Source organism: Pyrgilauda ruficollis, unplaced genomic scaffold, assembly GCF_017590135.1.
Source record: "Pyrgilauda ruficollis isolate IOZ18807 unplaced genomic scaffold, ASM1759013v1 scaffold12, whole genome shotgun sequence".
Lineage (NCBI taxonomy): Eukaryota > Metazoa > Chordata > Aves > Passeriformes > Passeridae > Pyrgilauda > Pyrgilauda ruficollis.
The window spans coordinates 4,067,363-4,089,988 of NW_024510321.1; the positions used below are offsets into that span (position 1 = coordinate 4,067,363).

The following is a 22,626-nucleotide window of genomic DNA, read 5'->3' on the forward strand; positions in this document are numbered from 1 at the left end:
AGTCCTGCTGGTTAAAATAGAACCCATTTCTTCACCTGCACTGCTGAACAGGCTTTCAGGAGTCACAGGGGACATTTACTGACCCCTCCATCTGCAGCATGGTCCTGTCTGTGACAAGAAAAGGAGCTTCTGGAGCTGTTTCAGTGGTCTCAGACCTGTAAGTACTGCTTGCTGCCTGTCCAGAGGGGAGAATGCACAAGAACTCGAGTCTAATGACAATTTATTAATTCTTTTTTCATGGCTGAGACCTCTAATGAGCTACATGAAGAGCTCTAGACCGAAGCTTTAGTTACACTTTCCCTTTAATCTGGAACATGCTGCAGCGCTGCTGAGTCACCCCTCCTCCCTCCACCCTCATTTACTTACTCCTGTCCCTCCCTTATGCTGGAACAAGCATTTTTCTAGCTCTGTAGAAAACTGATGTGTATTAAAAACGACAAGATTTCTTTAGCTTTGTTTACTGCACCAGCACTGGCACTTGTGCCAGCACAAGCAGAGTGTATTTTGATGGCACTGCTGTTGATTTGTGCTGGTGGGGTCACATCGCGGTTCTGCCACTCACAAATGCAGACTTCAGAGCTGAATTCCAGAAAGAAAGGGTGGAAATTCTCTAAACACAGTTTTGTGCCACTGAGGAGGGTGTTCTCCCTACGTTTGCAAGTCCTGTGTCCACAACATGTCAACAGCAGTTGTAATAATGTGAAAATGGGAAGCTTGTATCTGGTTATCTGAAAACTGCAAATTCATTCTGGCTTTCTGCACTCTGCAGCACGCAGGCAGGCCCACAGCATCTGCATGAACAGGGACAGAAGAATTTGTGCTATAAAATAGATATAAAAAACTTATCAGTGGTTCAACCTTTATCTTTAAAAATACCTTGACCAGAGGGGTGAAGAATGTGCTCATGCAGACAAGTGATAGAGAGATGTCAGGATGCTTTTGGGCACCTCCCTGCCACCCCATCTCCCAGAGGAGGCTGCAGTGCCTGTGCTGGAGCAGAACCTTGCTTTCACAAAGCTGCATTCATGTGGTTTGTGTGGCATTTGCAGGTAGCACTGCCCACTTACCCTTAATCAGCTTCCTACCAGTTTCTCCCCTCCACACACCCTATGAAGAATGAGAGCCACTATTTTTAGTTTGAATCGCTCCATCTCCCACACGAGGATAATCAGAGCAGGGCTGGTGTCAGCTCTGATGGCAGCAACCAGCACCAGGTTGTTGTTCTCAGGACAAAGCAGCTGCTGCAGTTCAATACCACCTGGAATTGCAGGGAACAGAGTCAATATTTACCCAGTCAGAAAAGGTGCTGACAATGTTTTTCACAAGGTAAGAAAGTAGAAGAAAGTCTAAGTGAACAGTTTCCATCATGTACTACAGGAATATTTTTAGTCATGAAAGAGACCTGTAAGAAGGAAGTTTTCACACATTTAGTTCAGAATTTAAATTCTTGTAGAAAGGAGAAAAGTTCTGAAGAAAGTTTTTCATTACTATTATTACTATTATATTTACATTTTATAAGCAAACTGAAAACTGTTCACCTTTTACCTCCATGTTTATAAATGGAAAAAAATATTGTATCCCTTTCCTGCATTATTCCAGTGCAGTATTCAGGCTGGAAACACAGTACAGAAGTCCTAACTACAGTATTCCATCAGCATAAGCCAGCTTTAAATTCAGAGGAAAATAAGAATGCTCCTGGTTTGCACTAATCCCAATGCATGTACATTCATACATGCGAAAGAACTTGGCACGAACTGCTAAAACCAAACTGATGTTGTAGGGTTTAATTTCTTCCGTCTACAAGAATCTACAATTATAAAAGTCTCATCTTCAAACTTTACAGTACATTTACATCAGCAAATACCCCACGGCTTTCCTCACTCCTCCGCTTCTGTACAAATCATATACAATAAAAAGTTTCGGGTTTTCGTTGTACAAACATCATTTTACACTTTAGTACAGGTGAAAATATTGTCCTCTGGCACCTCATTTCCTCCGTGGTGCCTGTGTACGACAGGACAGAGCACTTTCAATCCATGCTTCCGAAATCTTCAGCTCAAGTAACAGACTGGTGAACAGGGCACAGCTTCTGCAACTCCAAAGGTTTAAATAATGAGAAAAATCTCCCACTTGTTTGTATAACAATCAACAGTTTATTAATGGATATGGTGAAATTTTAGCTATCCACCAAAGATGTGTAAAAAATTGTCATGAAAGTAAAAATAAATAAAGCTGTTTTTAAATCAGTCTTGTTTTACATTTCAGTTCAGAATGCAACATTGAACACAAAACTGTCATTGAAGTTTTAAAGAAGTCTACCGATACCCAAATTACAGCTTTTATGACAAATCTAATGAGAACTGAAACTGATTTGGTTTTAGGTTTAAAGACTTTCACATTCAAATACAGTGTCTCGTTTAGCACAACACTTCCTTTGACAGTGATGGGCAACAGTGATGACATATTGCTGTATTTTGACATAAGGCACTATGATATGAATATGCCATACACTTGCCTTATGCCACATATATCCATTGCTGACCAGTGACTTCTGTCAAATACAAAATGAAAAAGTTTCAGAATACAGTGCATTTTAATGAAGGACATCATGTGAAGTCTTCCAGCAAATGTTTCGAAGACATGTTTTGAAATACGAGCCTACATTTTAACATAAGCTTTTGTCATGCTGCTTTTTTTGCGACATCACTGGGGGGAAGAGACTCATCATCCATCACTAAGTCCCAAAACACATTCTCAACCATCCTGCTCTGTTCCATTGCAGTCACTGCTCTTGAGACAAACGACCCAGAAACTCTGTTCAAGTTCTCCTACAAATGTTTACATTCACAGCAGTCATTCGCTCTCGTTCTCCTTCTGTTTGGCACCTGGAACAGAAGAGGAAAGCAGCTGTCATTTCCTTGGCCACACAAAACTGGAGCAGCTCATTCCAATTGCTGCAACTTTCCCTGATCACATTACCAAAATCACACTCCTAAATACAACATTTAAAGAGAATAAACTGCAGGATTGCTAAATGCCAACGTGAGACACAGCGAGGGAGGCTCGGGACCATCACTGCTTTAATTTCATTGCTAAGTTTAAGTAACCCTTCTGGGAAGTTACTCCAAATGCCTTTGAAGATTCTCCCCAGCACATAAAAAATATTTGTTTAAAAACTCCCAACTAAAAACCCACAGCCCAAACCTGTCCCTCAGCTTAGAGCCAAGCTTAATCATCATAACAGCCCCCAGAAAATGAGTCCTGCTTGAGCCAAACGATGTAAGAATTTAGTTTAACTACACTTTGTTGATGGATCCATTTTTCCTGGCTCAGAGGCAGATTTTGCTTACAGCAGGGATCTGAGAGACCTGTCCAGCAGGACTGTGCAGCATCTCAGCTCTTCTCCAGATACTCAGACATGCTGGGCAATGACTGAACCCTGTGGTGAGTTAGGATTCAGCATCCAACTCTACAGAATAAGAATCTCTTGCCAGAAACCTGGAGTTGCTACTTGTAATGTATTATCAAACACTGAAAGATTCATTAAATGTTTTCACATCACAACTGTTAATTTTTTCCCAAACACAGGCTGGTCTTAATTCCTGCCAGTCAATAAATTTTCCTTTCCATCTGTGAAGAGAACTGGACAAATGATTTATCTGGTGTTCTTAAGAGCAAAGTCACACTTCATACTCTACAAATCAGATTTACATGGCAGACATCCTCCCTGCAAGAGACAAATTCTAGTCTAAAGTTGGGCAGTTGCCCGTGGAAATGCAATCTGATGCTTAAGTGCTCCCCAAAAAACCTTCCCTCACCTCCTCTCTTCCAGTGGCACAACCCTGCCCTCTCTGTTGCTCTAACCCCTGTGCTCAGTACCAGACTGTTCTGTGGGCAGGTTCAGAGTGCCAGGCTGACTGAACTGCAGCTTTTTTGCTGGCTCAGTGAGTTACAGCAGCTCAGGGACCTCAGAGCATGGTGCTGCCCCAGAGTGGGAGCAGGAATTTCCCTTTGCAATAATCCCAGAGCACTTTTAGCTCAGCTCAGAGTCCCAACAGAGGCGTCCATGTGACTCCAGTACAACAAAGCTCTTGGTTTGTCAGCATCCAAATGCAGCTTTTCTGTCTGAACTTTGCACCATTGGCACTAAAATCTGCTCTCCTGGGATCCTGCTACCCCCTCCAGTCATGGATGAAACTCCCTCCTCTGCCAAGACTGGCTGCTTGTCTTCACAGCTCCCTCTTTTCCTCCAGGCAAGGATTCCATTTGACCCAGACCTCTGGGCTGATTTCTCAGAGAGCTGGGTTCCTTGCTCTGCTCTTGCTCTTCCAGGCTATTAAAAGGAACCAGATGTACTGACACAACACCTCCAGCAGTAAAGCTGATTGCTTCTCTTCAGAACAGAAATATTTCTATTTAAACAAGGTACATTACCTTTTTTTTTTTTTTTTTTTTTTAAGTCTACAGAGAAAAAAACCCAATTTTATGTAATTATGTTATCTATCAGGGCAGGTAAGAGATTTCAGTTAAGCTCACATATTGACTTTTTTAGTTTTTTTTTTTTTTTTGAAGTATGTACCCAGCTCTATTTGTCTGATATTTTTTGAGGCAAAATGGCAATAATCCTCAAGACATTTTGCCTTCCTCACAGAGCCAAAACAGGGTTTTGCTTTAGTTCTTGTGACACTGAAGTAACTTATGAGGTCAAAGTGCAGTGACAATTAAAAACATAAAGCAGGTTAAGAAATTGGGAAAAACTTAAAACCAAAACCAAACTAAACCCAACCAAACCAAACCCCCACAACCAAGATAAAAGCAGCAGAAATAAACCTACTGCTGGATACTTTTGTTAAAAGGAACCTGGTCATGTTTAGATTGATCACTAGAGATTTAACCTGCTCACAAGGCAGTTTTATACTGCAAGAGTTCTGGTGGGCTGAGGTTCCATCTCTGACTTAAGCTGTGCCAGCCAAGCATAGCTGGACAGTAGCAAGACTCCAAAAAGTGATTTTTTAGTGGAAAACACAGCTGTGACCACACTTGGCCAGAGTACAGAAACTCAGAAGGTGCCCTGTTGTAGATGTTGTCTATACATTCAGCTTCATCCACTTAAAATATTAATCAAGACTTTTTTTCCCCCTAGAAAAGACATATGAACAGCAGGGACATTGATGAAGCTTCTGCACACCCTCCTCAGTGAACAGGAGACTGACAGTTCATATTCTGTCAGCTTTCTTTGAAATTACTTGTGTATTTAAGAACTATAATCAGTTAAAAAAGCTGAAAATCAGACATTTATCACTGTGAAATGACTGAAACCCAGCAGGGTGTGCACAGCACCATGGCAAGGGCAGATCCATACCTGCAGGTGTGAGTACCAGAGCTTGTAGGATGTCAGAAAGGGAGATGATACCCACAATGCTATCAGCTTCATTCACTACCACCAAACGATGAACCTGCCAGCAGGAGAAGAGCCTGAGATATATTTACCTGATTTAAAGTAGGCAAAGCAAAGAAAAACAAACAAAGAAACAAACAAAACCCCTAAAGTAAAGCAGTGTGAAGATAAGTAGGAAAAAACAACCCAAAATGGTTCAGAATGGCAGGAATAGCAATTCTCTCACAGAAACACAAACATGCTTGCCCTACATAAATGAAAATAGTGAATGTTTAAAAGGCACACAACTGGCTGACTGGCAACAGAATGTGATGTGAAGTGACAGGTAAGTCAAGATTTAGGTCTTGAAAATACTTCTGCTCTCAAAATGTGGCACTCACATCAAACACTTTTCCCCAAGTTACAGCCTCTGCCCAGCTCAGTCTGTGGTCTCCAAAAAACCAGATACAGTAATAAAATGAGGATTCCTTCTGAAAAATACTTCCTAACTTCCTCAGCAGAGAGACACAACACTAAAACTTGTTGTATTTTGACACCTCTGAGTTGGTTTTAATTTATTTTTTCTCACAATGGAAAGTGAGTGCCAGATTGGTTTTAAAACGATTTGTTTTAAACAGACTGTTTAAGACAGAAAAAGGATTCAATTTATCTCTGCAAATAAACACAAGGACACAACTCAGAAGAAAGATTTACCAACAGTAAGACCATATTTTCAAACAATGATCTTATCCTTACAAACCTCTTCTACGGAACATTTTACACCACAAACCCTTTGTGCTAACTGCAGGGAAATTAGATGGGTACTCCTGTATCCTGAGGCTCACTGGCCAGAGCAAGCTGAGAAAAGCCACTGCAGAACCAGGGAAGTGTCTGTCCTAAGTTCAGAGCCTACTACATCTTTACTTTTACCCAAGTGAATTATCTCTCTTCACTATGAAGTTGAGAGAAAATATTTCATTTTTGATAAAGCTACGCTGGTGATATTTTAAACAGGTTTATTAATTTCTGCATATGCACATATTTAATAATTTTATTCCTCTCTCAGTGTAATGAATTCAAGAAAAATGGACAATGTTTCATTTGTTTAATTGCTTGTAAGATCAAGCAGTTGTCTGGCAGCTAAAAATAGCTGTGTAGTAGTTTTGACTGACTCATTTTTACATGTAAGCTCACTGTGTTTAGACTGAACGAGAGGGTAGGAGTTGTTCCTAAAACACAAATGTCTAAAGCTTCTTAAGATAGTAATAAAATAATCCAAGTTTGAAATCTGTGTATCAGGAATGCTAAAATTATTCCATTCAGGAGGAAGCTCAAGCAAATGCTGAAAGCTGCAAGTAGAAATTGCCTAATGAGGTTCTAAGGGCTTCTTAACAAAGTGGAAGTTTTCCTCTTGTCAAGTGTATGCCTGGTTACAGCCCTAAAAATAAATAACTCTTGTAATTGATGACGTTAAAGCATCAAAATGGAGCTGATCACATCTCAGAGACAACTGAAACTGGGAATATTGATTTTCTTCTGCAGAGAAGCCTTACAGGGAAGACCTACAAACTCATTCACCTCTGCATGTAAGGAAGTTCCCAGTACTTATAAACAAGACAAATAGCACCAAAAGAATGGACAGCACAGAGATAAAAAATTTGCAAGAGCAGTTAGTGAAGGCTTCTTCACAAGAATTTACTTTATGGCCCTGTTTGACTGCATTTCTGTGAGAGCAGAGCAGGATCCCATCATGCATCACAACAACTTGCACCCAATAAATTTCCTGAGCCAAGCTATAAACTGGGAGTTTAACAAATTATTTGTTTGCAAAACTTATGACAGGCTTGGAAGAAACTTGGGAAAGCTTTGCATTCAGTTTAGTTAATGTCATAAAACAAAAATGCAAATAACTGAGTATCATTACAGGTATACTGTGAAATATTTTGCACATCCCTATAAGCATCTAAATCTGAGTCTATAGAGCAGACTGAGTTAAATATCAATCATTATAATTATTAAAAATTAATTATATACTTAAAATATTTAATATTATACATATGATAGTATTAAATATAATTATTAAAACATAATTATAAAAATACTTTCACCAAGTAATCAAAACAACTTAAAGAGGATAAATTCGTACTGTTTATCAGTTTCATAACACAAATTGTAATTCTTATGCAGGGACTCACCTCAGCCTTCACTATTCTATCCACAATGGTCTCCAGTGTTTCCAGCATACTACACTTTACAACACCTTCAAAATACTGAGAGCGGTGCTGTAGGGCTTGTGTCACTGTGATATCTAAGTTATTATAGGTTTTTTCAGCAGCAAGATTCTGCAAAAAAAAAAAACAAACAAACCCAGGCCACGTCAGACAGCTCAGTACTTAGTAACAAAGCACTGCATAAAGTAAATATTTTGGCATCAAGCAGATAGGCATTTCTGGTGCAAGCTGAGTCCATTCCAGGTAACACATTAAACAGAGCAGATGCTCTTCAGCTTCAGATCTGGGAACTGTCAAGCACAAAGATGCTGAACACCACCTGACACCCTGGGTAAACTGATAAAACTGGGGATCTGCATTAGGCCACTGAAAATCTTACTTTGTAGCTCATCTTGGTGTCACTCATCCTGCTTTTGGCACGAGCAGCAAATGTAAAGGTGAAGCTCTTCAGATTTCACACCACACAGAATATACAACTTTTTGTTGTTTGTTTTTCATAGGGCTGGGGAAGACACTGCTCTGAACAGCACCCACAGAGTAGATGTCAGTGGCTGAGAGCTAAGTGGAGAGCAAATTCATTCTTCACCTTCCTAATTTGTGGGCTCAAACTCCCTCTCCTGGACTCAGCTGGTGCTGCCATTCCAAGACAATTTGTGTGTCTGGGTGTATTTTAATAAGTACTCTGAGAATAATAACAATGAAACCCCACCCCCACCACTAAAAGGAAAAGATTAAAAGAATTTGAAAGCTGACATTTTAAACTTTCATTCTAAGAACAGGATCATGCCTGCAGTGAGAGAACTCTGTCCAGACCTGCAAAAGCTTTCTGTAGGTGAGACCATTGTGGTATTTTAGTAGTGTTGGCACACCCTGGCCTACTGATTTTGCTGCTGAGGCACTGAAGGAAGAACAAAGAGAGAGCTTTTAAATGAGAGCACTGGACCAAGCAATAAAATTCAATTAATTTTTGGCTAGAAGATACTCAGTCAAGTTTTTTGATTGAATTACACCAGATGTGACAAGACAGGTTCAAGGTGATCATGAAGATAAAAACAATTTTAGTTAATTAATTTAACCAGGTCCTAATGAAGGACATTGAGAGGACATAAAAAGCCTCTGCAAACTGAAGTCACCCTACACACAATAACTGGTGCAATATAAAGCTATCCCTACACATCATTCCATTCCCATGCTTCACCAATCATGAACCTAAAAATTAATTTAGAACTCTTATTAAAATGAAAGAAATCTATCAACTTAGCCAGCTGCATACACAGGCATAGCTTCAACCACCAAGCAGGGACATTAGCCACATGGTTAAAAGTTAAAAATCACCATCTTGGAAATTCTATGTTTATTGGAAGATCAGATTCATACACTTCAGATTACATTTTTTTTTTCCTTTTTTCAAAGCTGAAGGTCAGGTTGAAGCAGCCTGATGAAATCTGGAAGCTCAGAGGTGATTATTTTTTAAGAATAGAATCTTTTAGACTCTTATTTAGAATTTAGATTTATTTAGAAACTTAATAAGCAAACTAGGACATGTGAGGAAAACTCCACATGTCAATCATGTAATCAATAGATGCCCTAACTCTTTCCCATGTTACTAGCTGTGTGCAAACAATTATATCCTAAAAATTGCATTTTTGTGGTGTGGAGTGTTTGTCCAATTCCCAATACATATTTTTTTTCCCAGATAAATGATCCAACATCATAAGAAATCCAATTTGTTGCTTCATCACTTAAAATGAGAAAAGAAGTGAAAAACATAAGGAGCCCTCTTCCTCCTGGTGTCTTTCTGAAGAAGAATGGGAAATGAAGGAAACATGCCCTGCCCCAAAATCTACCACAGTTACAAAATAAACTGACACAGAATCCACCAACTGGGAAATTTCATTGTCTTTGATACATCAGGCCATTCTCTCTGCAGCTACTGCCTATTCCCTGACAAGCTTTTATGGCAGTACAGGATCTTACACACTAGGAGTCCTAAATAAGAAGACAAATGCCTAAAAATGACAGGCAAGAGCAGTGACATCACAGAATTTTCAGTATTAAGAACAATGTTTGCAGCCAGAGATATTTATAAGCTTAAAGTATTTTCACTTGGGACTATTCTCCATTTTACTGAATGCCTTCTAGGCAGTGTTTCAAACATCTGGATTCTTCATTAGTGCAGCTGGTTGGTGGCAACCTGGGCAGTGAAACCTCTAGGAAAATAAAGCAGTTGCAGATGCTGCAATTAGAAAGCAGGTGCACACAGCTGGGAGGGGACAGGGATAAAAAGATAGATCTATTTTTCAAGTTTCTGAAAGCCATGAGAATAGAAAAGCCCTTGCTCTCAGAGGCTGGTAAATCATGGCATGAATCTGAGTATGCAGCTGGAATCTTGAGGGAAATCCTGGATTAGATCTAAAGCAGAAGGAATACAGATGCAAGACACTGGAGTCAGAGACACAAAAGAATGGGCCAAGTGGTTTTTACATCACTGAGGTCAAGCTGTACAAACTACTCAGACTGCACAAAGAAATCTGCATTCTCTTTGAGAACAGACTGGAGTGGCAGCAGCTGGAAAAAGGAAATCCTCGCTCAAAACCAGAAACCAACAAGAACAGAACAATTCAGCTGCGAGGGACCTACAGTGAGCACCTGCTGCAAGTGCCTGGCACTCCAGGGAGGAACAAAAGCTGAGGCATTTTACTCAGGGCACTGCCCAAGTGCCTCTGGAGCACTGACAGCCTTGGGGCATCAGCCACTTCTCTGGGAAGCCTGTTCAGTGTTCTAACACCTCTTGGTAAAGATCCAGCCTTGATCCCCTCCTCTGGATTATGCCCAGCCAGATCTTATTTTGGGTAACATCCAGAGCAATAAGAGCCTGTGTGCAAACAGTACTACTAAGGATAACTTAAATAAAAGTAGTAATAAAAAAAAAAATATGTGCAGGGTGAATTGGATCTCTTCATTCAGTTTGTTAATTACAGCCAAAGGAACAAAATAAAACTGTTGTATTAACAAATTAATTTGCAAATGCTTACTACATAGAAAATAATTAATAGATTTTAAGAGATATACTTACTATTACATCAAATTTGGAATAAATATCTACAACTTTTCCTAAAAAGAAAATAAAAACAAAGTTAACAAAGTGCTTAAAATACAGTATCAGTTTTGTTGCTACTTGTTTTCATCACCAAAAAGAAATGATAGGTCAAGAAGGAAAGACTGAAAAAAATCCAAACCCAAAAAACCTATCGAATAATAAAATTCTTCCAAGCCCACCAACCTACATTGTGCATAAGTATTTCTTTATACTCCCTTTCTTCCCCTATGGATTTTTTAATTTTTTTTTTTACTTTTTCTTGTGTTTTCCCCTCCTTCCCAGCAGCATTTCCCTCCCCACCCTTTTGTACCCACCTGACTCATCCACCACAGGCAATGCCGATATCCTTCGCTCCACAAATATATTCAAGGCTTTAATGATAGGAGTGTCTGGATGTATGAAGGCAATGTTGTGATAAGTTCCTATTCCAAGTTCATCCAGATTCTTCTTCATAAAGGCAGGCTTTGGCATCTCTGACATCTAGGGGAGTCAGAAGGAATGGGTTTACACCGACATTCACCCATCCATCTGCAGACTCCAAGTGATGCTTACAGGTCACTGCAGTCTCCTGACACCACATTAATACAAAACCCAAACAACCCAAGGGGTTTCTGTTCAAAGCAGAAATTAAGACATTAAATAACTCTGTTCAAAGCTCTAAATTAGGACAATGTAACTAGGATTTTTACTCCTTTTTTTTCTGTAGTAACACACCACTAAAAGCTATGTCATTCCCACTAAAAGGGAGGGAGAAGATAGAAAACATTAATCTGAATATTTGTTGCTTTGAACTCTTGTTGCTTTGTTTGGCCTCCTGTTCATTGCTGAGACTAACATTACTACAGAGTAATGACAATCTCATCTCTGGGGAAATTCATTTTTCTTTTCATGTAAACAAACTCCTGCAGTTGAGATGTTCCAAAAACAACCAATAGACAAGTCCTTGCTGTTTAGGTTTCTTTAAAGGAGTAAAACAAAGTGAAGGTAAAATATAGGCCTTATATCAAGCTTTAATTTCCCTGTTACCAAGAAAAGACACACAAAGACACAATGAATTTGGAAATTCATTACAAAATTCCTGCACTAAGACTTTAATTACTTAATTATATCACATGTCTACTGTGGGGAAAAATCAGCTAAGCACAGCATAGCTTTAAATACTTACAAAAAGCTGGAGGAACTTGAGGATTCTTTTATGGGTAAGTATATAAAGTGCATTTCCACTGACTGGATCTATAACTGGCAATCTGTGGATTTTGTTTTTGATCAACGAATATACAGCATCAAAAAGGCTGAGGAGAAAAACATTTTATTTTTTTAATGAATTCTAGCTAACAACAAGTAAAGCCAAGTGATATATATGCACACATTTATAAACCCACATGAAGTATATGTGGTAATTATTTGCATTATCTTTAATGCTATAAAAAACAGAAGTTGAGGGATTTCAAACTAACTTGTGCAGCTTTTTGCATTGCACTACATGAACAACTATATCCTCATGGAAATCTAAATCCATTAAGAAAATGTCATTGAAAGTTCATTTTGTGGTATGAAGTACAGAAAAAAATTTCTTCACAAGTGTAAATTGATTTTCCAGCAAGTTCTGTGCTTCCAGCATCCCTGCACTCACAATGGGCCTTTCTGTTAAGAGACAAACTGTGAAAAATGGAGTTCCTGCACCCAATGAATCCCAATCCCAAATTTCTGCAACATTTTCTACAAAGGGCATTTTTATGGCTGCATGCATATATGTGATTAACCCCTAACTATTACCTAATAATTTCACTGAATTATCACTGGGCATTGGCAAAAAATTATCCTTAGGAGATCTAAAACATTCCCATGCACTGCAGACTAGGATTTAGCAACATTCCAACCTGGGCAAGTCTGCTCTTCTTGCAAGTGACACTTTTTATTTTTTCCCTCGGTGTATTAAGACCATGATAAAGCAGCTGACCAGCAACTGCAACAAATTAGCAAGTAAAAAAGTTGGTAAAGCTCTGACAAACACCGACTTTTTGAAGCAGGCTTCTTCCCATGGACAAGCTGTGTGCTCTGGGTCCATCATGGGATGAAATAGCCCCATTTAATGTACACAGAGCCAAGATTCCCCCACTGCTGCAGACCCCACTCCTGCAGTGAGTGTTCAACAATTCCCAAGTGCTGTCTGACTGCCCCAGAACCCAGCTCATCTCTGGAACAGGTCTGCAGCTGACCTGCTGTAACCTCTTGTAAAAGTTTTACTGCATTTTCTTTATGGCAAAGCTGCTCGTGCTGCACTCTGACTGAAACCAATTATGGCTATTTTGTTGTCTTAATAATATTAATTGCAACCTGCCACCATTCAAAATACATCCCTCATGACTGAATTGAATGATTTATTCATGACTAAATGGCAATTCCATTGAGGTACTGCATATCATTACTTCAGTGTAATCACTGGAGCTCTCTTCACCAGGGCACAAACAATCCTGGTCCACAAACTGAAGCAAGAACCACAACTTCACCCTCCAGTTCAGCAATTCATTAGTACTCAAGATTTAAGTGATCAACTAAAAATAAGGCATAGTGACAGTTTAAAAACTGTTTATTTCAACTTCCATCAAGAAGAAAAGGACAGTCATTTATATTTTAAGAAACAGAGCCTTACAGTAGAGGAGAACAAGCCACAGAGATATTGTCTTTCCTTCAGTTAAGGAAAGTTACTTCCCTTGAAAAGGGCTTTAAGTTTCCAGTCACTGTGACTGCTGAGAACAAGCTGAAGGGATCTAAATTTTTTGATTTTCATGAAATAAAGATGACCTACAGGCTAGCTTGAAGGGTCAACCTATTGCCTGTTTTGCATTTGAATTTTGACCCATGTCTAGCTCATTTACCAGGACAGTTATGCTGATAAACCACAAAAGTTCAATTCAAAATTCCCTTCTTAGGATAATCAGAGAAGTCTTCACTCACAATAAAAAAAAGCTCTCACCCCTTCTTGATTATATTAAAAGACAGTCCTTCTTTATTGTACTGTAGTTTACAAAACAAATTGTTTCTTCTTACATATAAAGAGGCCTTAAAATCAGAGTTGAGACAGCGTTAGTGTATTTCAAGTTAAGCAGAGTGAACAGTGAAATCCTACCTTGCATCTGGGGAGATGTTCACTAAAGGTTTAAAAGTCTCTTGTAAATAAAGCTCTGTGGTTAGAAAATTAATAGACTGTTACCACTTCAAACGAAAACATCAGCTTTTTTATGAAAGCATTTCATGAATTCATTCATACAAAATTAAGTGGCAGACAGCAATTTACAGTTAGTTATTCTACCATTTATGCACAGTGCTCTATATTGACATTAAAAAGACATAAAATTTAAAAGCAGGACTAAGCTTGATACCAGCAGAGGTCACTGCAATTACAACAAATAATCCTTTCCTCCTGGTTCTGTGAGTGTGTGCTGCACACAGACACCTCCATGTATCATTCCAAGGGACACACACTGCTTTTCACATGGAGCTGCCTCCCCGCATCCAGCACCTCTGGTCACACCCAGAATTTGGCAGGAATTTCTGGCTGCAGAGTGCAGCTCACCCGGGCACAGCTCTGTTCATTCCCACTCCACACATGCCTCACTCCACTGGCTTCTTTCCTTTCTTAAAGAGCCATGAACGAGGGACACAGTGCTACACAGCCCAGATCACCAGTCCATAGCTGTTTCAGATAGAAAAAATAAGGAATAGAGCCAAAAGAGAAGCTTTTAGTATTTCTGCTTTCATTAAAAAATACGTGGAGAGAAGTCTATGATGAATTCAAAATCCACTATACTGAAAAACATCAGAACCCAGTAAATTATCAACCAAGTAGTAAATATTCTTACCCCTCCAGGTTTCTATCTTGTGCTCCTCCAATTCATAAATCTGAACCTACAATGAATAGATGAAAGTTCAAACTGAAGTAATTTAATTTTAAATGCATCATTAACACTGTAAACATCTGAATAATATTATTTCACCGACAAAAATCTAACAGAATAAGAACAACACAACATTTCTTGTAACAATGAAAGAGGGTGCAATCCTGCCCCTGATGCAGAATACAATTCTGGATTCATCATTTCAGGGGACAGGAAAGCCTTTGACTGGCCTAGGTTTGCAGCCCAGGTGTTTTCTGGACTCAGAGACATCACCTCAGTCATTTTTACCACCTTCAAAGAACCATCCAGGGTAAACCCTTGGGGGATTCCTCACACACCCACACCAGTAAAATGCTTACCCTGATCACCTGATTTCTTAATGCCAACAGAATAAAGTCAGCTAATCACTAACAACCAAGAGCATTTCTTTTAGGGAGAAATGACCTGGATGTTCCTCATCCTCAGTGGTGCATGTTATCTAGCACATGAGTAGCAATGTGCTTCCTACTCTACATCCTGATGCTTTCAGGAAGAGTGACTAAAAAACTTTAAGAATTATATTTTCTGCATAATTTCACCTACTAAAAGTAGAGCATTCCCTGATGGAACATTCATTTATTTATTTTTCTTACAGAAGACTTCATCAGTCACTTAAATCAGATATTGTCCCTTCTCAGCTTCTCCTTTTTACTGCTGCCAGCTTAAGTAGAAGCTATGAACAGGACCTTAAACAACGTAAATGAGTGAGAATTCATCAGGCAAAGTCTCATGGAAAAATCAGTAATACTGATGCAGAGGGTCATTACAACACAGAAACAATTTTAAAGAAGCTACCAGTGTGCAAGTACTTTTCATTTGTTCCTCCCCCCACTCATTATCAGTCCCAGGAGAGAAAAAAAAGAATTCTTTAACATGGATAAAGGACAGTGCACAACACCACTGGCATCTGATGAGAATTTCACTATCAATTTTAAAAAGCAACATGAGCTTTGAGAAGGGAAATACATCAGATGTCTGCTACATCCAACTGTTCTTGATTTTTTAGCTAGTAAAACACAGTACATATGTTTTAATTGGTAGGGGGGGAATTGTGATTTGACAAGAGCAAGAAAGGGATGTAAATGTTTGTATGAACATGCAAGCTAGAGAATTTCATCAACTGACTGCCAATGGGAATTTCAAATTACAGTTAATTGAAGTCAACAGATCTCCAACTGATTGTGCAATTCAGCCATGTAACTAGAATATTTGCATATATTTAACTAGTTTAACTTGTTTATTCTATACCATCACTCCAAGAACAGTAATTTTTAGAGCATCCAAGCCTCTGTAAGTTACCATGCACAGACTTAAATAATAATGACAATCAACATAAACTTTCAGTTTGGTATATCAGTCTCTGTACTGTATGGCAAATGATCAAATTATAGCTTAACATCATACTTACCATAGGAGACTTATAGTATCTATGCAGTATGTTAATGAAATCTGTAATTGTTAACATTCCTGTAACAAGTGACACATAAAAAAAAGGTCTTTAGATATATACTTAACATACAGAACTTTCAGCTATTTTCTCAATTTATATTCACAATACATAAAATGATAAATGTTAAATCCATGTAAAATACTACTGGTATTGGACTATTTAACATTGGGATTTCAAAACCATGTCTATTCACTTTCACACTGACACAGTGCTTCAGAATAAAAACATATCTGAAGTAATATTCAATATTATAACCCATGTGCCTCTCCTCACTTTCAATCTGACTCAAAAAACCCCTTGAATTCAGACCACATCCACCCCCAAAAGCATGGAGGGAAAAGAGGGGGTTTAGAACATCTTTCAAAGTTGGAAAATTATTCTAGCCTTTCATTTTCTTTTTGAATAAGACACATTCTCATTATGTACTTGCCAAGTCAGACAGACTCCTAGACTCAAATGAAGGAACAGTATAATACATTTTTCTTGACTATTACTTATTACAGAACTTCATTCAATCATTTCCATGGTAATCTTCAATGCCTGTATGGAAATGTGACTTTTCAAAAGAAAAAATAGCACATCCATTGTCTATATATATATTTTAAGCACCAACACCAAGCTATGTAATATAATATTGATGATTAGTTTAGTTACCTGAAAATATTAATCTTTTTTGAGCTTTCAAGTTCTAGATTTGAGAAGATGCAATTGCTCCACTGTTTACTACTCTTACATCTAAACTGAAGAAACTAAGAAATGGGGAAGGGAAAAAGTAATCTGGAGTTCAGCTTTAAATCAGTAGAGCTTAGTTACAGACAGAACATGAAATCAAATCAAATTAAAATAAAAAACACAGCACTCCTATGGTGTATTGCAAGACTGCTCCTCCCCACTTGGATATAAAGTATTTTAACAAATGCTTTTTTTAGTATCTACCATTCATTTCCAGGAATCCTCAACGTTCCAGGTCACAAGAAATACATATAATTCTATTTGCCACTGCCACTGTGACCCCATTTTCTAAATGAAAGAGAGATCTAGTTTTGGAAGATTATTGTTGTGGTAATTAATGACATGATTTTTAAAAAGCAGTACACAGACCTAATGTTTTTCACCCAACATGGGACATCTGTGTAGCTTCAGTTCTGGTTTTAGAGATCCTCACTGCACCTTACTAAGCACAGGCAGAAACAGCCTCCTACTGCACTTATATCAGGATACTGGAATATTAAGTTATTCTCTTTATAGTTCCTGTTTTCAAATTTTCCTTTCTGTGACCATTGTCTTTATTTTTAAATACACGGTGAAGTGCAAATATTAGAGACTGAATTTCAGAAGGATGGGACCTAAAAGAAGCATCATGATTTTCTCAAGTTTCTCAATTTGCCAGTATTTCTCTAGGATGTTATGTGATGGCCAGGCTCAGGTCACCTTCTGGAACAATAAAGCACTTTGGAAATTCAAGTAATCCTGAATAATGTCAGAACTACTTACCTACAAAACTCTGTTTTTTACTCTCCCACAGTGGAGCTGCTCTCACACCGTTTGCCACCAAGGCAAAAAAGGCTTTCTTTACCTGAAAAAAAGAAAAAAAAAAAAAAAATTCAAATTTTTGCCTTGATTTAGCACACCAGACACCAACAGAAGAAGGTTTCCCCTTTCACCATGAAAAAACCCAAAAGCAGTACAACAGGTAGCTGGCATTCAAAACAGAATAGAAACCACAATGTCACACAAAAACCTTCAGCCTTTAACTTTTAAAATGGCTTAAAAGCTAGAAAAAGCTTAGCAAAACCAGATCTGTTTTTATTTTGTGGATATTCTAAATTAAAGCTTCTGATATATCCATAAACTAGAGAGGGCCTTACATTTAACACATGAAGACTATGCTACATTCTAATCAATGTTTACTGTAGCAAGTTGTTAAAAAAATGAGACTGAAACAACAGCAGTTCCATGTCTCCTACAGCTTTTAGACACCTGATTTATAAATTTTTTTTTTTTAAATATGACCGAAAGTTGAAAGAACTACCTGGCCTGTTTTGCTGCTAAAGAAATCAACCAAACACTTCAATTTTTAATTAATTAATCCTCTCCAGAATCAGAGGTTACAAGGTCATGGTGTCATTCGGGAAAGAAACACTTCCCTGTGAACTCTGGTTCTCTGAAAATGAAGGACTCAGGTACTGGTGGACCCCAAAATCCTGATCTGGTGATGTGCTGGAGTATGACATCCTTCCTGTCCTGCCCATGCCCCTAAATAATCTTCCTATGGAAAACACAATACAGAAGTGATGGTACTTGCCCAGGTCTTGATCTGACACAAAACCAGGCACAACCAATCTTTATTTCTGTATCCATGAAACTTGTCCTTGGTCCAAATAATTGCACTTGCTGGATGACTGCAATCTGAACAGATCATGATTTCACATCAGTATCTGAAAGGTCTACTTTAAATTATGTGCCAAGGGATCTTCTCTACGTCACATTAATAGGAATAAAAGGGCTTCACAGTCAGTGGAATCAGCAGCCAATGAAGTAGTGGCAAGGAAGAATGTAGGCAGTGATCTGCATTTCTTGCAGCTTCTATGCAGCCTGACTGCTTCCTCCCTGACCATGAGAAGCAAATCCACCCTCCAGACATCAGCAGATGGCAGATCTCAAAGCTGCCTCCTGACTTTGGGGATCCCGTATCTCCAATGAACAGGAATAACCATCAGCCATCATCCCTTCACTGCACTGAAACTGAAGAAGCCACAGAGGGAAAAACAACATCAAAACCCCAGGGAAACAAGTAAGAGTAAATCCACTGGAATTATCTAGAAAATGGTTAAACAGAAAGGTGCCAGAGGTGTTCAGCCACCCTGCTGAAACAAGAAGGAGTCAGCCTAAATAAACATTACCAAATCCACCACAGGAGCATCCTAACTCATGAGGAAGACTGAAACCACAAAGAAACCCCCCAGACAAGTTACATGAAGTGTTCCCACATAACAGCATCACACTTTGAGTTAGTGCAGCAAAAGCAGGGAGCTATCTGGGGAGCAGATACAAGACAGATGTGAGTTCACACAGACCAGAACAAAGTTCTAACCATTCTTCATCAAAAAAAGGGGAAAGGACCTCACACAGCCTGAAACCCTGAGCCATCACACAAGGTCACAGTCACTGTCAGCTCATATCCCCAGTCCTTCACAAGAGAAAAAGATGTTCAAGGCTGGATCAGAGCCAGAAGGGAACAGCTAAGCTACTGAGGCCAGGGGGAAAGAGCTTTCTCCCAGATAGCAATCATGCAACACAACTCCTCCAGCAAGTTTACAAACCCTGTAATTGATAACCTGGAAGAGAAGCATGCCCCTGGCAGAAAATGTGTAGAAAGCCAACTACAGCACTTCAGGCAGTCTCCAAATTCCTGCTACTCCTTCTTTCCCAGACACAGCAGCAGCAAAGAACACCAGCTAGCACCATGCTCAGATGGGTGAGACAGCAAGGCTGAGGTAATATTTTAGATTCAGAAAAGACACTTCAAGAGAGAAAGTTCCAAAGATATACTACTCAAGATGCTGAGCTTGTAGACAATCCAGAAGGAAAAGAAAGGATTCTTCAAAGGATAAGTTCTTGCCCTGATCCTGCTGTTTGATTTACTTTCACGTTATTTGCCTCCAAGAATCACAAAAATCTTCAGTTAGGTGCCATCTTGTCTAGCTTTAAAAGACACATTTTGGAAAATCTGAACAGATACAGCTACTAAGACAGTTCAGAATTAAATCCTTCATAAAAGACAAGGATTTTAGCTTAAGCACTAGAATATTAAACATTTGATGCAATAAATCACCGAAATTTAGTAAAGAAATACTTAAACTCAACCCCCTGGCTGTCCTCCTAGACCACAGCTCAAGTGACACTGCTATTGTTGCCTTCAGTTGTATTGTAGAAAGTCTTACATGGTCACCTTTTAAATAAAATAATAATGCCATCAGTTCTTACTGTTAATACTTGTCTCTTATTTAAGTAAGGTAATTACAATGCAAAAAGCCATTTTAATTCTTATTTGCTAAAACTGCTTGCTAGTGCAAACAGATACTCATCCACTCACACTTCCCTGCAGTTTCTGTGGTTGACCAATTTCAATTGCCCAAAGTACAGCTTGGTGGCCAGCCAAACACAGGGGTGTGGAGCTGGGCTTCTGTCCAGCACTTTTAGATGTCTCAGTGATGTTCATGCAGAAAATACCCACAAGGACCTTGCTTTCTGATGATGCATAGTTAGCAGCCTTTGAAGATCTCCACCATGTCCCATCCTTGGGCCTCCAACAGCGTTGTTAATTCTTGACCCCACAGTGCTGGACTGGCCTGACCTGCACAAACCCATTGTTCAGCAGCCAGAGCCCATAGATTGTTGTTGTTCAACACCATGTACACACAATCTTTAAATAAAGCACTTTTGTTCTTGTTAACCATGTCCTAACACACACAATGACCCACTAAAAATGGGGTTTATCCACCCAAATTTAGTGGTTGTTCTGACATTTACCCTGATCACAGTCAGCTGGAGCACGACTCACCAGCCTTCCACAGGGATTAAGCTGTATCCCACAGATGCCATCTCCCCCCCACTAAGATGTCTAGACATTTACAATTAGAAGAGCAATCCTACTTTGTGTGACTGCCTTCTCCAAGAATCTGCCCTTTAAGTAGAAGAGTCACATTTCAGCAAAAGAACACAGCAACTAAATCCTGGATATATCACAGATCACCCCAACAATAGCTGCTATTCCACTGCACTGAGCACAAGAGGAACAAGCTTTTCTTACTACAGGAACTCATTACACTGTGAATATGCTCAATAAAGAACAGATTAGTTTAGGTTAGACACAGCCTCTGGAGCTCACTGTTTCTGCACACCATTCAAGCATTTCCACTGCAAGTCTGAAGCAGGACAAAGCCTCTTCCAATACAACAGTCATTACCAAGAAAGCAAGAGACCCAGACATAGAAGTCCTGTTTTCCAGGTAGAATGTTTGGAAAACCTTGTCCCTTACAGTTAGTGAGCTCCTAAAATAGCTGGATTACTGGGCAGTGAAACCAGGAACAGCAGTAGAAGATTTCACCAGACTGCAGACTAAATTTTTCCTCACTGCTGGGAAACACTGAAAGGGACACTCCTCCTTACCAGATACCAGGGATTTTACAAGCCCTTGCAGAAATGCTCTCCCCAGTAAACATCTGTGAATGAGGGAACCCACCTGAAAGGAAAACTGAGGATGAGCTCATTTCCAAAAAGTCAGTGTTTGTACAACACTCACGTTTGTTTTACCTAACACTGTGTTATGGAAACTGTAACCAGGGCCATAAGTAACCAGTGGCTTCAGACTTGTCTTCCAGGACTGCCCCATAAGGCAAGGAGGGTGACTGACTGCTGCTGCTGCTGTTGAAATATTCATCTTCATTTGCCTTGCAAAAAGATTCCTGTCCTCACAAATGGTTGTGAGAAAAGAGCTGTCACAGTTCCTGGTGCTAAAGGGTCAGAGCTGAGCAGAGAATCCTACTGAGATGAAAAACACAACTCAGCACAACTGCCTTGTGACAAAATTCACTCAAAGGTGGCAGAAGTAAGAAACAAAGCTAGGGAACACCTTCAGATATGCCAGCGCCAAGCAAGAGGATGATGCAAATCCTTGTCCAGTAGCATGGACAGCATTCAAAGACCTGCCAGAACTTCTGTGGTATGGCTGCCATCAAAAGGCAGGATGATAAATGTTTCTCTGTTTCACTGGATAAGCCAGCATCAGCCACTTGCCTGGAAAGCCCCTAATGTAACCCTGGGAAATGTCTATTTTATCAGATCAGAATAGAAAGGAAGAAGCTCCTTCTTACAATCTTTGCCACAGAGCTCCCATAAAAGTACCAGACCCAGCTGATATCCCTCCAGACATTTTTATCATCTCTGACTCCTGATGGATGGATGTTCTAAGGTGATATAGAACATTCATAATTTTCACTAGCTAAGTTGACAAATTCCCAGCTTATTTTTATTCTCAACTATTTTTAAGGAGTACAAAACCAGAGAGGACAAAAACCTCCAAAAATACACATGCAGACCACAGTATCAAACCCAAATCTTCCAAGCAGTCCCTGAGAAACAACCACCCTTCCTAGCATAACAAAGTACAAAGTTTGACATATAGTTCAAAGCAATTTACAAGAGGAAGACATCCAGTCTTAGCAGACTTGGTAAGACTAGCTGGAGAACTAAAGGAGAAGGTTGAATTTCTACACCAATACACTCACATCTTTTAAGTACCAAAGCATGGAGGGGCTTCTCAATGGCTTCTTCTTGCAAAGGGGGAAAAGTTTTATAATTTCAAAGGAAAACAGCATTACCTCTATCTCTACAATATGAGCAAATGTGGCAAAGTCACTCCAGACAGACTTGCTCTCACTGTTAAGAACATGAAGGTGGAAGAAAAACTTACTCTGAGAATTCCTTCTTAAGAGGCCAAACACTCTCATTTCAATAGTTCTTACCAA

At 39.2% G+C, this 22,626-nt stretch overlaps 1 protein-coding gene across 6 annotated transcripts in view; it reads right to left on the minus strand.

The window, feature by feature from the left end:
• Window positions 1-2,130: 2,130 nt before the first annotated feature.
• Window positions 2,131-22,626, minus strand: part of PRKAG2 (protein kinase AMP-activated non-catalytic subunit gamma 2) — a 213,817-nt gene continuing 193,321 nt past the window's right edge. For all 6 annotated transcript variants that reach the window (XM_041486348.1, XM_041486384.1, XM_041486364.1 and 3 more), the window contains 10 exons: window positions 17,591-17,672; window positions 16,055-16,113; window positions 14,572-14,617; window positions 13,839-13,893; window positions 11,874-12,000; window positions 11,023-11,188; window positions 10,685-10,722; window positions 7,573-7,719; window positions 5,363-5,456; window positions 2,131-2,885 (listed from right to left, as the gene is read on the minus strand). In XM_041486348.1, coding sequence (XP_041342282.1) covers window positions 2,854-2,885; window positions 5,363-5,456; window positions 7,573-7,719; window positions 10,685-10,722; window positions 11,023-11,188; window positions 11,874-12,000; window positions 13,839-13,893; window positions 14,572-14,617; window positions 16,055-16,113; window positions 17,591-17,672 — 846 coding nt within the window. In that variant the 3' untranslated portion in view covers window positions 2,131-2,853. The remainder of the gene's footprint in view (window positions 2,886-5,362; window positions 5,457-7,572; window positions 7,720-10,684; window positions 10,723-11,022; window positions 11,189-11,873; window positions 12,001-13,838; window positions 13,894-14,571; window positions 14,618-16,054; window positions 16,114-17,590; window positions 17,673-22,626) is intronic.